This window comes from Phaenicophaeus curvirostris, chromosome 3, assembly GCF_032191515.1.
Source record: "Phaenicophaeus curvirostris isolate KB17595 chromosome 3, BPBGC_Pcur_1.0, whole genome shotgun sequence".
Classification (NCBI taxonomy): Eukaryota; Metazoa; Chordata; class Aves; order Cuculiformes; family Cuculidae; genus Phaenicophaeus; species Phaenicophaeus curvirostris.
This window is the reverse complement of record NC_091394.1, coordinates 60,515,870-60,530,040: the sequence shown is the minus strand read 5'-3', so window position 1 is coordinate 60,530,040 and position 14,171 is coordinate 60,515,870. Positions and strand designations below refer to the sequence as shown.

At 38.4% G+C, this 14,171-nt stretch overlaps 1 protein-coding gene across 1 annotated transcript in view; it reads left to right on the top strand.

Annotated features, from left to right (window-relative positions):
* CA8 (carbonic anhydrase 8) overlaps positions 1–13,890 on the top strand; it is a 46,916-nt gene extending 33,026 nt beyond the window's left edge. The window contains exons 8-9 of the mRNA XM_069853172.1: positions 1,631–1,800; positions 12,677–13,890. Of these exons, the coding sequence (XP_069709273.1) occupies positions 1,631–1,765 (135 nt within the window). The 3' untranslated portion in view covers positions 1,766–1,800; positions 12,677–13,890. The remainder of the gene's footprint in view (positions 1–1,630; positions 1,801–12,676) is intronic.
* Positions 13,891–14,171: the final 281 nt, after the last annotated feature.

Sequence of the window (14,171 nt, the reverse complement as noted above, 5' to 3'; positions counted from 1 at the left end):
CACACTGCTGGCTCATGTTCAGTCGGCTGTCAACCAACAACCCCAGGTCTTTCCCTTCCAGGCAGCTTTCAAGCTGTCCTTCCCCAAGCCTGTAGTGCTCCACAGGTTTTTTTCTATCCCATGTGCAGGACTTGGGTCTTGCCCTTGTTAAACCTCATAGCATTGGCCTCAGCCCATCGAATCAACCTGTCCAGATTCCTCTGCAGAGCCTCCCTACCCTCCAACAGGTTGACACTTCGTCCCAGTTTATTGTCATCCACAAATTTGCTAAGGGTGCATTCGATCCCCTCATCCAGGTTGTCAGTAAAGGTATTGAGCAGGACTGGACCCAGCACCGAGCCCTGGGGCCACCATTTGTGACTGGCCTCCAACTGGGTTTAACTCCATGTACCACCACTCTCTGGGCCCGGCCATCCGGGCAGTTTTTAACCGAGCAGAAGGTGCGCCTGTCCAGGCCAGTGGAAGCCAGTTTTCAAGTAGGATACCGTGAGATACTGTGTCAAAGGCTTTACTGAAGCCTAAGAACACTACATCCACAGCCTTTCCCTCATCCAGCAGCAGGTAAGCTTCCCATAGAAGGTGATTGGGTTAGTTTGGCAGGACCTGCCTTTCATAAACCCATGCTGACTGGGCCTGATCACCTGGTTGTCATGTATGTGCTGTGAGATGGCATTCAAGATCACCTGCTCCCTGACTTTCCCTGGCACTGAAGTCAGACTGACAGCCCTGTAGTTCCCTGGATCCTCCCTCCATCCCTTCTTGTAAATGGGTGTAACATCAGCCAGCCTCCAGTCAAGAGGACCTTCCCCAGTTAGCCAGGACTGCTGGTAGATGATGGAAAGGGGTCTGGAAAATCCAGTAAATAAGTCCATATCAATGCTGCTGTAGAGTGGAAAACAATGAAGGCAGTTGTCAGGCTGCAGTAAGAAAGTACTCTCTGCAGGGAATATGAGAATAAAAATGCCGTTACCCATTGTTTAGTACCTCATTTCTTTTAATTCTGGAATCATACTTACATTCTCCCTGTAATCCTTTGTAGGGTGTTTTTCATGGAGAAATTCACTCTGTAGTATCTTAGATAATAAAATGATTAAATACTTCAGGCTCCATTTTGCTTTCTCGGTAGCTTCAGTTTCAAGTTACTGCTAAGCTGCATACTGAGGCATCACAGGTTCAGTACAAGTACAAAGGCTCAAGCAAGGCTCAGCCTTCAGGTAGGTTTGCTGTATCCAGTTAAGATGATAGCTTGTCAATATGCCAAAGCAAAAACAAACACTTTTTTTTTTTTGTAGCTGTAACTACTTCCAGTGCTGTTGAATAATAAGCTATCATGTTGCTGAGATATGCATTGATTTTCTCAGGTTTTTATCACTCAGAGCTTGATGCTGATACCAGGGAGGAGATGGAAGCTGGTCACAGTCTTCCCTACAACAGACTAGATTTGGAAAAATCTAAAAGGAGCCTATAATGTGGAAACGTATTTGATTTTAACCAACTGAAATGTTTTATGTTGATTTTTTACTGTAATTGATTTTCTAAACACTTAGCACCTACATCTACAGAATTTTGATCATTAGTCCATAGTGAAAAAATTATCTTAGCTTCTTCATGTCTGTTTTCTGCCTTTCAGATAGAGGAATTTCGTAGACTGAGGACACATGTTAAGGGTGCAGAACTTTTAGAGGGCTGTGATGGAATCCTAGGAGATAACTTCAGACCAACTCAGCCACTTAGTGATAGAGTCATCAGAGCTGCATTTCAGTAGCAGAAGAGGAACAACAGGAATAAATATTTATCCAGGTAAGTAAAAGCTTAGCAGAAAAATGAAAACATTTAAATAATTTTAGCAAAAGGAGAAAATGCACTGAGTATCATGTTATGATGTTATCACAATTGTAAATTTTAATAGTGTACTGTTTTATTTCATCCTGTGGTAAAATAGTTTGGGTACTATTAGGTTCTTTAGTGGCTGATATCTAATATGTGATTCAGTGGAATATTTGTGTTGACTTCAGAAGGCAGTGGATCACACACAGATCACAGTTACTTCTTGTAGCTTTAAATTTCTCCTGCTGCAGTGAGCAACAGCACAGTATGCCTAGGGTATGTGACAGATCACCCCACTTGCTGAGGTTCACTGATTGATTTTTTGCTGTATTTTTAGTCACTGGTGAGTCTTCTAGTGTTACCTGTTCAAAAACAGTGCAAAAATTCTGGAACGAGGCCTTTTAATTGTTTTTTTTTTCTGGATCCCTTCTCCCTGCTTTACAGTGCTTTTCTTTTCAAAACAGACTGAAACTTGGGCAAAACCAGTGCAGATACAAGAGGAGACTGATTAACATCTCTCGTGGCTAATTTTTCATACTTTATTCATCAAAATAGTTGTTGTTTCTTGTCCTCAGTGGTGTTTTCAGCCTTCATTGGCTCACAGAGCAACAATTTAAGCATCGTGCTGGATTCACTGCATAAGGGCTAATACACATGTGATCTTGCATTATTCCCACTCCAGGTATTAAAATCTCCCATGTCATGTTCCCCTTGCCTCTATCAGTTACCAGGTAAATTCCCTTGATGCTCCACAGTTACTCCTAAACCTCATTATATTTAGTTAATCAATGTTTTACTGTAAAGAAAAACTTGGTAATGAGATTCTTAAAGTAAAATAAAATGTGCTATGAAAAAAAAGTATTTACCTGCAAAGTAGTGAGTCAAAACACTGATGTTTATGGTTGATTTTGTAATGAAGTGGCCCCACTGTGATACAAATAGTAAGACAACTAATCTGGGAAGACTTCAAGAAAAGAATGAATCTGCTAATTTGCTTTCTTTAATAAGTCCTATTACTTTTTAACATAGTAAAATTTTTCATCTATGCTCCTACAAAAAACTTTAATCAAACAATAAAAACATTTGGTACTCCCCATTACTCTGTTTTACTGGTAGAATCTGTTATATAAAGCATCGATTTTTCTATCTGCACATTTCTTCAAAGCTATACTCTCTCACAAGAGAACCATTTCATCCATAGTTTCACCTGGAAGCATGCTACTGAAAGTTTTTTGATATGTGCTTTTGCGTAAGGACATTTATTTGTACATTAAATTCTTGCCCTGTCTAGGTCAATGATAGAACTCCTTAGTTATGTCAGGCTCTGCTGTGGAGTTAAACCTCTTCAGAGCATGCTGTGGGTCCAGGCTCAAACTTCATGTGAAGTTAACAAATGATAAGGCTGCAGATAACCCCTAAAATAAATGAATAATTCAGTGCTTCTACAAATGGATCCATTAAACCTGAGTGGGAAGATTATTTTTCCTCCTGCATGTGAAAGAAGTTATTAAATGGACTGGGACAGCGACCAACAATTTCATGGTCTTTCCATATAACATAGGCATTTGATATGCATCTGAAAATTTTTGAAGTAAGGGCTTATTTGTATATTATAACCCGATTTAATATCCTCATCCCAGGAGTTAAGCAAAGATCCTTTTATTAACATTGTTTTCTCATTTCCATATTTAATTTTAGGCACATCCCTAAGCCCAATTCTCAATTACATGGTTCTCTACAGTCACCAAATGTCATCACTTTAATCTTGAAATGGATATTTCAAATTCATCCCAGCTTCTGCATAAAAATTACTTGGGAAAATCATAGCAATATTAATGTACAATTTTTCTCAGAGAGTGAATAATGCCCTCAGGCCAGCACAGGTAATTCAAGTCTGTAACAGTGAAATTACTTGACACGCTGAGTTTGAATTTTAAGCATGAAAGGGTTTTCTTTACAATGCTGGAACTGAAATGTAAAAATTTCCCTTTTGCTTTCATGTTTGAAATTTTATTACATTTATCAATACTCATAAAGATTTGTTTTATATAATAAGATTTATCCTGGCCATGCTTCACAAAATAATCTGCAGTTTTAATTCCCAAATGATGGAATTTTTAATGTAAAATGATAGTACTCACTATAAGGATAAGCTAATTATGGACTTCCAAGCACTGAGAAAAAGCTGTGACTCCTGGCATTGTGTAGCCCACAGAAGGATGTCACTTGTATCTCTACACGTGATTGAATTATTTATCAGAAATTAATTTGGCCAGTTGTTCTTTTTTTGTGTTGGATGCATCAGTCTAAATAGCACTGAACTAATCAAGGGTTCAGAATATATCCTTGCTATTGAGTTTGTCTCTGGGGAGCTGGAAACTAGATATATGAAATGTAAAAAGAAATCATGTGGCTTTGATCACCTTTCTTACATGCAAAGAGGAAGAAAGGGAAGAAAACAGGCTTACCTACTTTGTAGTGATGTTCTCACACCGTTCTCTCCAGGACGAAAGTGTTAAGGAATAGCAGCTCCTCATATAGACCTTAAACATCCTCTGAAAAGACACTTTTCCTCATTCATAGGAATGGTCCTTAAGGTTGGACTGCTGACATTGGCTGAGTATTGCTATGAAGATTCAGTAGCAGATGGGGAGGTAATAGTTTGCAGCGTAGCATCTACCTAGTGATCCAAGAGAATGCATTTCTTTCATTCAAGAAGGAGATTACCTTTTATTTTAAAGCAAGTAGAACATTGTAGTTTTACTGCTTGCTTTAACCCAGTGGGCTTTAGAATAAGTTTGTTGCTATCTAGTTGTCTTCTTTTGGCTCTGCTTCTCTGCTAAAAATGCATCTCTCTCCTATAGACTAGGGTTAACGAGTCTTCGCACTCTGTTTCGTGAGTGGTTTTGAAACATATCCTTTATGTAACAGTCTTTACATTCTTTCTTTTCTGCAGTTGCCAAAGTTTTCATATTTCTTTTGAAAAAGCCATTTTTTTCTTATTTCTAACCTCTTTAGATCATATCCAGCAGTGATAGAACCACTATGGTGTTAAGGAATTTGGAGGAAAAGCTCAGTACAGATTTGCTTTCAGACATGGAAAATGTGAAGGTGATAAATTAAGTTCAGTTTTAGACACTAAAAAAATAACAGAACCACAAAATAGTTGTGCCTCTGGAGATCTACTCATCAAATCCTCTGCTCAAAGCAGTGTTAACTACAGCGGGTTGCTCAGGGGCATGTCATCTGGGTTTTGAATATCACAAGGGTGAAGACTCCACAATCTCTTTGAGCAACCTGTTCCTGTGTTTAACCAACCTTCAGGGAAAAAGATTTTTGTTAATTTTACATGAAATTTCCTGTATTTCAATTTGTACCTGTTGCCTCTTTTCTTTTCAGTGGATACCACTGAAGAGTCTGGTGTGATCTATACTTTTTCTGATAAAGTATTTATACATATTGCTAAGACTTCTCTTGAAACATCTCTTCTTGAGGCTAAACAGTTCAAGCTCTCTCAGCCTGTCCTTCTGTGATAGGTGCTCCAAGAGTCATCTCCCTCCACCTGCTGGCTGTGCTCTTCCTAAAGCAGCCCAAGAGCATGTTTGCCTAACTTGTTGCGTGGATGCATTACTGGCTTGTATTCAACTTGTTCTTTACCAGGACTCTCAGATCCTTTTCTTCAAGAAAAGAGAGAAGGAATAGCATTGTGACTTCCTCAGTGTTACCACTGTGTATTTTTCATACTTGACTTGGAGTCCTGGCTGTGAACCTGAGGCTTTTTCTTGATAATCTCAGGTGATCTTGGGAACAGATTTGTTGTTCTTATTGTTATACAGCAAAGATTAATAATGGGGACAACAAATGCTACTACTCCTAAAATTCAAATAAGGAAAACCTTAAATCTTCTCTTTTACTGAAGGCTAGTTTATTGGCAGTTTGAGTCCCGACTCAGTATTTTTAAATATGTGAATTGTAAGTACTCCAGCAGGCTATTTTATTCTGGGGGTTGCCACCTTACCTAGTGGATAACTACTTTTTCAGTAGTGTGCGCTTCACTAAAGAAAACATCATTTTGTGATTTTTGATGGATTTGTTACCATCTCTTTAATCCTTGTTGCTTTACATGTAACTAATTTGACAGACATGCCTTTCTCCTCAGTTACATCAGTGGAATAGCTTTATCTGTGAATGAGCAAGATGTCTGATTTCAAACATTTGAAGATCATCTTGAATTGATAGTGAATTCAGTATGGCACACCTACATGTCTTCCTCCCTTTGTAAATTGGAGTGTATAAGCATGATTCCATGCATAGGATAGTTAAATGGTGTTGCTCCCATTTATTAAGCAGAGGTCAAGTAAGTGCATGGTATGGAAGTCACCAATGATTTCAAAATCAATGAGATTCTTTTAATAGAAGCAATAAGAGCTAGTTCTGAAAAGTAACTTGCTAAAATAATATTGAAAGGGTATTTTCTTTTGAAAGTGATAAACTTCAATTTACTTTCCACCAAGCATAATTAATAACTCATAGAATCATAGAATCATAGAATAGTTAGGGTTGGAAGGGACTTTAAAGATCATCTAGTTCCAACCCTCTTGCCATGGGCAGGGACATCCCACTATATCAGGTTACCCAAGGCCCCATCCAATCTGGCCTTGAAAACCTCCAGGGATGAGGCATCCACAACCTCCCTTGGCAACCTGTTCCAGTGTCTCACTGCTCTCATGGTGAAGAAATTCTTCCTAATTGTCTAATCTAAATTTGCCCGTCTCCAGTGTATAACTGTTCCCCCTTTTCCTGTCACCACAAGCCTTTATGAATAGTCCCTCTCCAGGTTTCTTGTAGAAACCGTTGTCTAAAACCAGCACATCCCAGACAGAATTTGTTTCTATAAGTAAAAAACTATTCCCCAAGTGTGATGAGAGCTTGTACGTACTCCATCTACCTATCTATACGGGTAATCCTTAAAAAAACAACAGAAAAAGCACCAATTTTTTTCATGTGCAAATGCATGTACACATTAATACACACACATACATCTTTGGTAGACCTCAGATTGCAAGTAGCTGCAAGTTTATCCAATGTCCTGTAAAGTATGATAGCAGAAACTAATTTGAATTAAAAACAATTCTTGATATAGTTACCATTTTCCTTGTTGTATGTTCAAGATTAGAGGAAAAACATAAATGATGTCATTAAAATACCAAGTTTGTTCTAGGCCTGAGGGACAGGCAGTAGTAATTTAATGTGGGAGGAGCTGAGACTGCATGCCTGATACTGCAGAGACTGCATGATATTTATTGAGAGGTCTGAGCAGACAAGCAGAAATTCACACCGCATTGCTTTCACAGTAAGGAGAGAAGGCAATGTGGTGACTGTGTCCAGTGCTTTTACTGAGTGGACAGTGCAAATTACTTGCTTCTGATGGTGCTGAGCAGCTCTTCTGGCAAGAAAACTATGCTGGCCTTTGAACAGGGGATCAGTGTTGCCAGTGGGAATGAGCTATGAGTACAAAGCAGGCACTGGTGCACTCCCCTCTTTGTGGCATTGCACATTTTATGGTAACTAGATTATAGAATGAAGGGACGTTCAAATACAGAGTAATCTATGGATCTGTACCTTGCCTTTGAGAAATGGAGGTAAGAGTGGCACAATGCTGTGGTCTGTATTTCATTGTCGAAGCAGATCTCGGTGGTCTTTGCATATGAATGGAGGTTTAGTCTACCAATCAATATGTGTCTTTACTCTCAGTTTACTAGAAGCCTTTGTAATTCCTGAAGTTCACAAATAAGTTGCTCTGCGGAAGTTCCAGCACTTGAGGACTTTATGCTTTCCTATTGCGTAAATCCAGAGCTGGAGTGAGCTTTCAGCAGCCATGCATCGTTAGGCTACTGTTACCATTATTCTCTTTTTCCTAGTTAAAAAAACCACAACACAAAGATTATCAATGCTAGATCTTTAGAAATACAAACACTGATTTCCTAGATTTGATAAAATACGAGTATTTATGCCTCTTCTCAGCAAGCGATATTTCATCAGTCATTGTTTGCCTCCATGAATTTAGATTTTGTGCTTAAAATGTGCTTGGTTTAATTTTTAAGTTTCAGTCTTTGAAAGAAACTCAGCTTCATGTTATCAACAAAGCAGACTATTGTTCTCCTGTTTTTAGGAGCTTATGTGTAGTGCCCAGCACTCTTCTGCCACTTCAGAGTACTTGAAAATGTGCTTACATTTAAGTGGTTGTCTATAGGACAGAGAGCCAAACACCTTTGGCTTGTGAGCCACACAGGATAATTGGAGACCTACTGGAAACATACCAAAACTTTTGGAGCATTCTGGGGACCAAGAGCTTCAGGAGTGGCTGACAGATGGTGCCTTTTCAGGTTGCTTCCCCCTCCTTTTTTTTGTAATAGCAGGAGGTGGAGTACATGCCGAGATTGTAAGTGAACCCTGTAATGTCAGCCTAACTTGTTTTCCCATTGCTGAGGATTCAGACTGGTAAGTAGCAAACCACTTTTGTTGCTTGTGTGCCAGACCTCTGACACACAAGCCACAATTTATGATTTGGTAGCTACCGGCAGCCCAAGAGTTGTAGACTAGTCACTGCTGTAGTAGGAATTTATGCTGTGCCCAAGCTAGAGTGTAAGTAATCAAGCTCTAAATGAGGAAGAAAACCACTTTGAGTTGTAGCTGTTTCCAGAATGAGTACCGTAATGGAATTGTCCTTGTTTAATCCTTTACTGATCTCTTCTTAGAAATACACAGATATTGGTGGAGGAGTGGAAAACAGTGGAATCCCTTAGGAAATAAAGACGAAACAAAGAAGAAACAAAGTATTGTGCTTCCTTTTTAAAGCTAAAAAATCCGTAAGATAGCCTAGGAATCAGACTTCTGATCATGCTTCAAATAAGATACTTTGTGTTGACAAGGGGTCCTAAATTTTATGACCTCTGACTATCAGCATCACACATTCTTTGCTATCCACAGTGCACTGTTACAATCAGCTTTTTTATGAAATGCATTTTGTGAGTAAATTTTCCAGCTGCTTGGAACCATATATGGTTTCTACTCTGCTACTAGGGAAATGATAATGTAGTCAGGAGTGTATGTCATAAAAAAACACCCTCACAGCATGTTTATTGGCAATTTCAACTCAAAAGCTAGAGTCTGAGCACATGCTGAAACTCTGCCATCTTATTTTCACTTAGGGGGAAAATACTGTAAATTAGCAGTGAGGCAAAATGAAAGGAAGCTTAAATAATCTTTTATAAAACTACACCTTTTTTTTTTTAAACTATAGAGGCTCCAGATTATGACCTGTGAAATACAGTAATTTGTAACAGCTCTCAGATATCAAGGATACTAGAAAGACATGTGTCTGACCACAGACAGAGAAGAAAGCCTGCAATATGCATTCCTCCTTCACCAATGTTATACATGCAAGGCAATGGGAGTGCACTCTCTTTTTTCCCAGATGAAATCATACAGGGCGTTTTAAGCAGAACTTTATTACTCCATTGATACTGAAGATACAGGTGGTCACTGGTCCTTACTGTTATTGTAATTTGTAATTCTAATTATTTGATATGGATGAAAACAATGCAATGAAAGTATGCAAGTGAACTCCTGCTAAGCAGAGAGCAATGTTTTGAAAATAAATAGCAAACAAAATGAACCAAGTTATATGGGTTACTGAAAATGTTTTTGCAACTCATAATTGTCACTCAAGGAAGAGAATACCAGCACTGATTGCTGTTAGCAATGTTTTATGACTAACACCATAATTTATGACAGAGCAGTGCTACAAAGCAAAACTAACTGTAATTTGTAAGCTTTTTATGCATCCCCAGAGCTCAAGAGGAACAAAGGTACATATTAGTTAGCTAGATGTTGCTAAATGCCTGCAGAAGTAGCTGTACACTCAATAAACTGTGACCTTTTCATGGAAGGAATGCAAAATGTTTCAGGAAAGGATTCATAAGGTAGTCAGTTCTTTTCTGAGACACTCTGAATCTATGCCTGACCATACTTTCAGGTGCTGTTTTTAGGAAAACAGAGGGTAATCATAATATTTAGTCAGTGTCAAACTGTTTTTTACCATCCATGTCCTTTGATTTTCCTTAAAACTTAAACTTTTTGGTTTAACCTGGTGTTAATAAGGAGAAGGCAAAATGCATTTATAAGGAAAAAACCAGAAATTGTGTGAGGCAATACAATGTTAAGGAATATGGTAAGATAAAAGAGGTGGAAAACCTCTCCCAAAAGCAGATTGGCTACTTCTAAGTAGCAGAAGAAAGTTTTTTTGTCTTATGTAGTGATCTCAACCTAAAGATGCTGCAGTAGGGCATCTTATTTCATCCGTATCAGATGGCAAGACATATTATTGTGGCCATTAGATTTCATTTAGCTGTAGTCTGTTTATTTGCACCTTCTCAACACTTTCAGAAGACTTTGAAAAATAATACTTTTTACTGAAGTTTTCTTATATCTTCTCCTTTAAATGTATTCTGTCTATTACTATGGGAACACTGAGACCTTCAGTTCTTAAAAATATATGAGCTTGGCCCTATCTTTGCTCCTTCCAGTGCTCCTTGTTTCTGAGATAAAGTTACAGACTTGCATTCATCCGAGTTTTGTACAAGAAAATTTATTCTTTGAGGAACAGAAGTACTATATTATGATAGAATTATCATATGAAAGAATTAGAAATAAATAATTTTTTTAACATTCTGAAGATGCTTTCTAAATTTTGATTGACCTTGTTACTATTTTTTTTCTTGAAACTTGGGTATTGTGATAATAGCTCTCAGTTTTCCCAGGTATTTACACTATGGCACTGATCCTGAAAGGTCTTCTTTGTGGATGGTTGTTTGATGTGTAGAGGACTACACCAGAAGCAGTGAGACTCTATTTAATATATATAAGTCTTAACCGAAGTGAAGGAAAATTCAGAGGCAGAAATATAGTCTATAAACAAGCAAGGCATCTAGGCAATGTTATGATTATTATACGTGTCCATTTATACAACTGTAGCTCAAATATTAAATTTCAAAAAACTTTTCAGAAGTGTAAGAGAAGCAGATATCTTCATATAAATGCAGACCTTTAGCCTGAATAGTGTGTTACTTGACCTCATACAGTGCTATTAATTTAGCATGGTAGAAAAATTACTGTTAAACAAGAATAAATGTAAGCATGAATAACAACACTACCAATGTGTACAATCAGTGTTTTGTTAGACAATACATTACATATTTCTATAACAAACGCAACTGAAATCTTCAGACTGGCTTGTATTTGGACTCCTTTCCAATAGTAATTCATTAATACAATAGCTGCCCAAATCTCAGTTCAACTTAGTTTCACTGGCTTTGATTTTTGGACTAAAAGCATTAAGCTTCAAGTAGTGAAAAATATACAGAATGTGCATTCAATTAAGGAGTAATTAGATACTCAATCACCCTTACATCACACTAGGGATTATCCAAGAATGAAGAGAGAAACTACTCACTGTAGTGTATAAAACAGTTTTCTTAATTAGTTTAGTACTAATTGAGATTGAGAAAGTGTCACTATGTCACACATTAGTTTGCCTACACGGAACCTTACAAACACAAAGATTTTGACTTCCTTTGAGCTTCCTTGCTCATGGTCCTTGTACTCTCACACTAGTAGCCCACTGAAAACCACATCAAGATTTTTTTTCTTGAAGAATAACTTGTTATTATTGCATTTTTTTTGTTACACATTTATACCAAACCCTAGGAAGAACTGGGAGTCCTCCCTGCTACTATGTAGAGCATAACTGTGGCTAAACCCAGCTTCTCTGTGAAGGGCTTGTAGCTTCCTTTAGAAGGCAGCTGGTAGAAAGTTCTTCAAGCTGATTATCAAGTGGTCCTGCTACCAGACGCCATGAATTTGGGGATATCGGATAATTTTCTGGGAGCATGTGGAAATCGTGGCATGGATTGTCTTGTGAGTAGGCACTGACTTCTTAACAGCACTGCTGGTGACTGACAGCCTCTACCCTCCCTTCCTCTTTAAGAAAAAGTGGGAAACCTTTAGGGATGCATTGACTTGTCCTGCAAGCAATTGACTGTTTGCACCCCAGCACTTATGGATTTTTTGTGTGTATGTACGGAGCTATAGTTAGCACTAAAATAACCTCAGGAAAAAAAGAGATTATTAGTACAACAGAATGAAATGGTTTGGCGCACTCATATCTACCACTTCTGAACTGAGAGCATCGGGGCAACCTGAGCAGCTAATTTCCTAAGGTTATGCTGAAGCACATGAATATGTGTATGCATGAAACAAGTATTGATTTATCTCTTCTGCTAACGACTAAGAATATAACTGCTATTAGGAGGGACAAATTAGGTGATTGCTTTCTGTCTCCTGAGCCTACCTGACTTTCATAAGAGCTGCATATTCAGCACTTCACTTGGTAGGGCCCCTAGAATAGTAAAAGGCAAAAAACCTCTGTGATTCGTATATTTTCCTTTCTAGTTTACCACAATGCTCTACACATGAGAATCCATTACCTGATTGATTCAGAAAGCCAATTGTAAAGCTTTTTTTCCAAGTTCATTTTACCGCTGCATTTAACTTTGCATTTTTATTGCCACTTCTTCCATTGCTAGTAAATCTTCCAGCACTGGCTTTACCCTAAAAGAAAAGAATCAGGATCATTATGTCACTGAAGTGTATACTCTGCAACTGCCCCCACCTGCTGTCATAAAATCCCAGCCTTTAGTTTTCCCTGTCTCCCTGGCTGGACATAAACAGTCTTTCAAACCCACTGTGAGGGAATTCCAGTAACATAATTGTTCCATTCTCTTTTCAGAGAGGGGGAAGACAATGCTCCCACAGTGCCCTCGGATGAGAAATGGAAACTTTTGAGGCTGCTCCTTCAGTGGAACCACAAAGCCTGTATTGTTTGTCTTCATCTAATTTAGCCTTGATAGGCAGCTGTGACAGTTGGCCTGTCCGCACCATTCAGTGAAATTCTGGTAGAAAACACAGTAAATCTTCCAGTTCACACTGTTAACAATTTTTAAATTTTAATTATCCTTGCTTATCGAGTTTCTTTGCCATAGCATTCAATAGTGTTCTGTGATCCAAACAGTACTAATTTAAAGCTTGGTATGAATGTTAATATGTAGAGATACTCATTATTGCTTTGAATGTTAGACTTAACTTTATTCCATATCATCTCTTGTGCTGTCATTAACCATCTTTTCTGTAGAGCGGAGGTGCATTTTACAAAGATAATAAAAATATTGTTTCTTCACAGAGAGTGTTATACAAATTCAGAATTAATTTTTGACCAGAAAGGAGCACTTCTTTGCCAAACCTATAAACGTAACATGGTTTATGTGAATAAAGCTGGATGACATTTGTATGAACCTTACTGGAATAAAGAACAAGTTAAAAAAAAAAAAAGAAAATTAACTGGTGTAACAATAAACAGAATCATCTGGATTATTTTCTACTTTATGAGTCATGGAACTTTGCAAAGAAATGTTCAGTTCAGGCAGAAAATGATGGGCCTTTGTTCTCCTGTGAATTATGACAGTTCCATTTGTTTCTGTGCGTTTCTGAGGATGGTGGTCTGGAGACCTGCTCTGCATGCCCTGAGCTCGGTGCACAGCGTGGTGATTGCCACGTGTGACACATCTGACAGAACAGATAAGGGGATGGTAGTCTAAGCCAGTTAGTCAAGCTCATAGCTTCTGATTACTGCAGAACACCAAGATCTGAAGGATGGATTCAATAATGTGATGGGTGGTAGCTTTCATCACGATAGCTGTCAGTGAGGTCTGCTTTACTAGCATGAGGAGGGTGGGTTCATAGAGAGACCTATGTAAGTGGAAGGATGCTGGCGGCATAGATGGCAAACTCCAGGACAGTGCACAATGGAGATGCAAACTGAGGGTTCACAAAAGGGAGGTTACTGCCTTGGAGCAGATCAGTGAGTCATCAATCACAAAGTCATCACAAGGCAATGGTTAATGCAGTGTCAAAAAACATGCTTCATCCACATCTTCAAGAGCTCTGGGGAAGGCTGCTGAATAATGAGTTATGAAGTCATTTATGTGTATATTAGAGACGAGAGAAATAGCAGGACTAACCTAGACACTACATATTAGCTGTGTGAGGGGCAGTGGGCACTGTTGTCTACTTCATGTGTTCATTACTGTGTGTACTGCAGAAGCATGTACTTCCTTTGGAGAGACACATGTGCTCTTGACAGTGTAAACTGCAATAAATGCATAGAATATGTACAGCAAGCAGCCCACCATGAAGTCATCCATTTGTTGTGAGCTCAGCAGATCAGC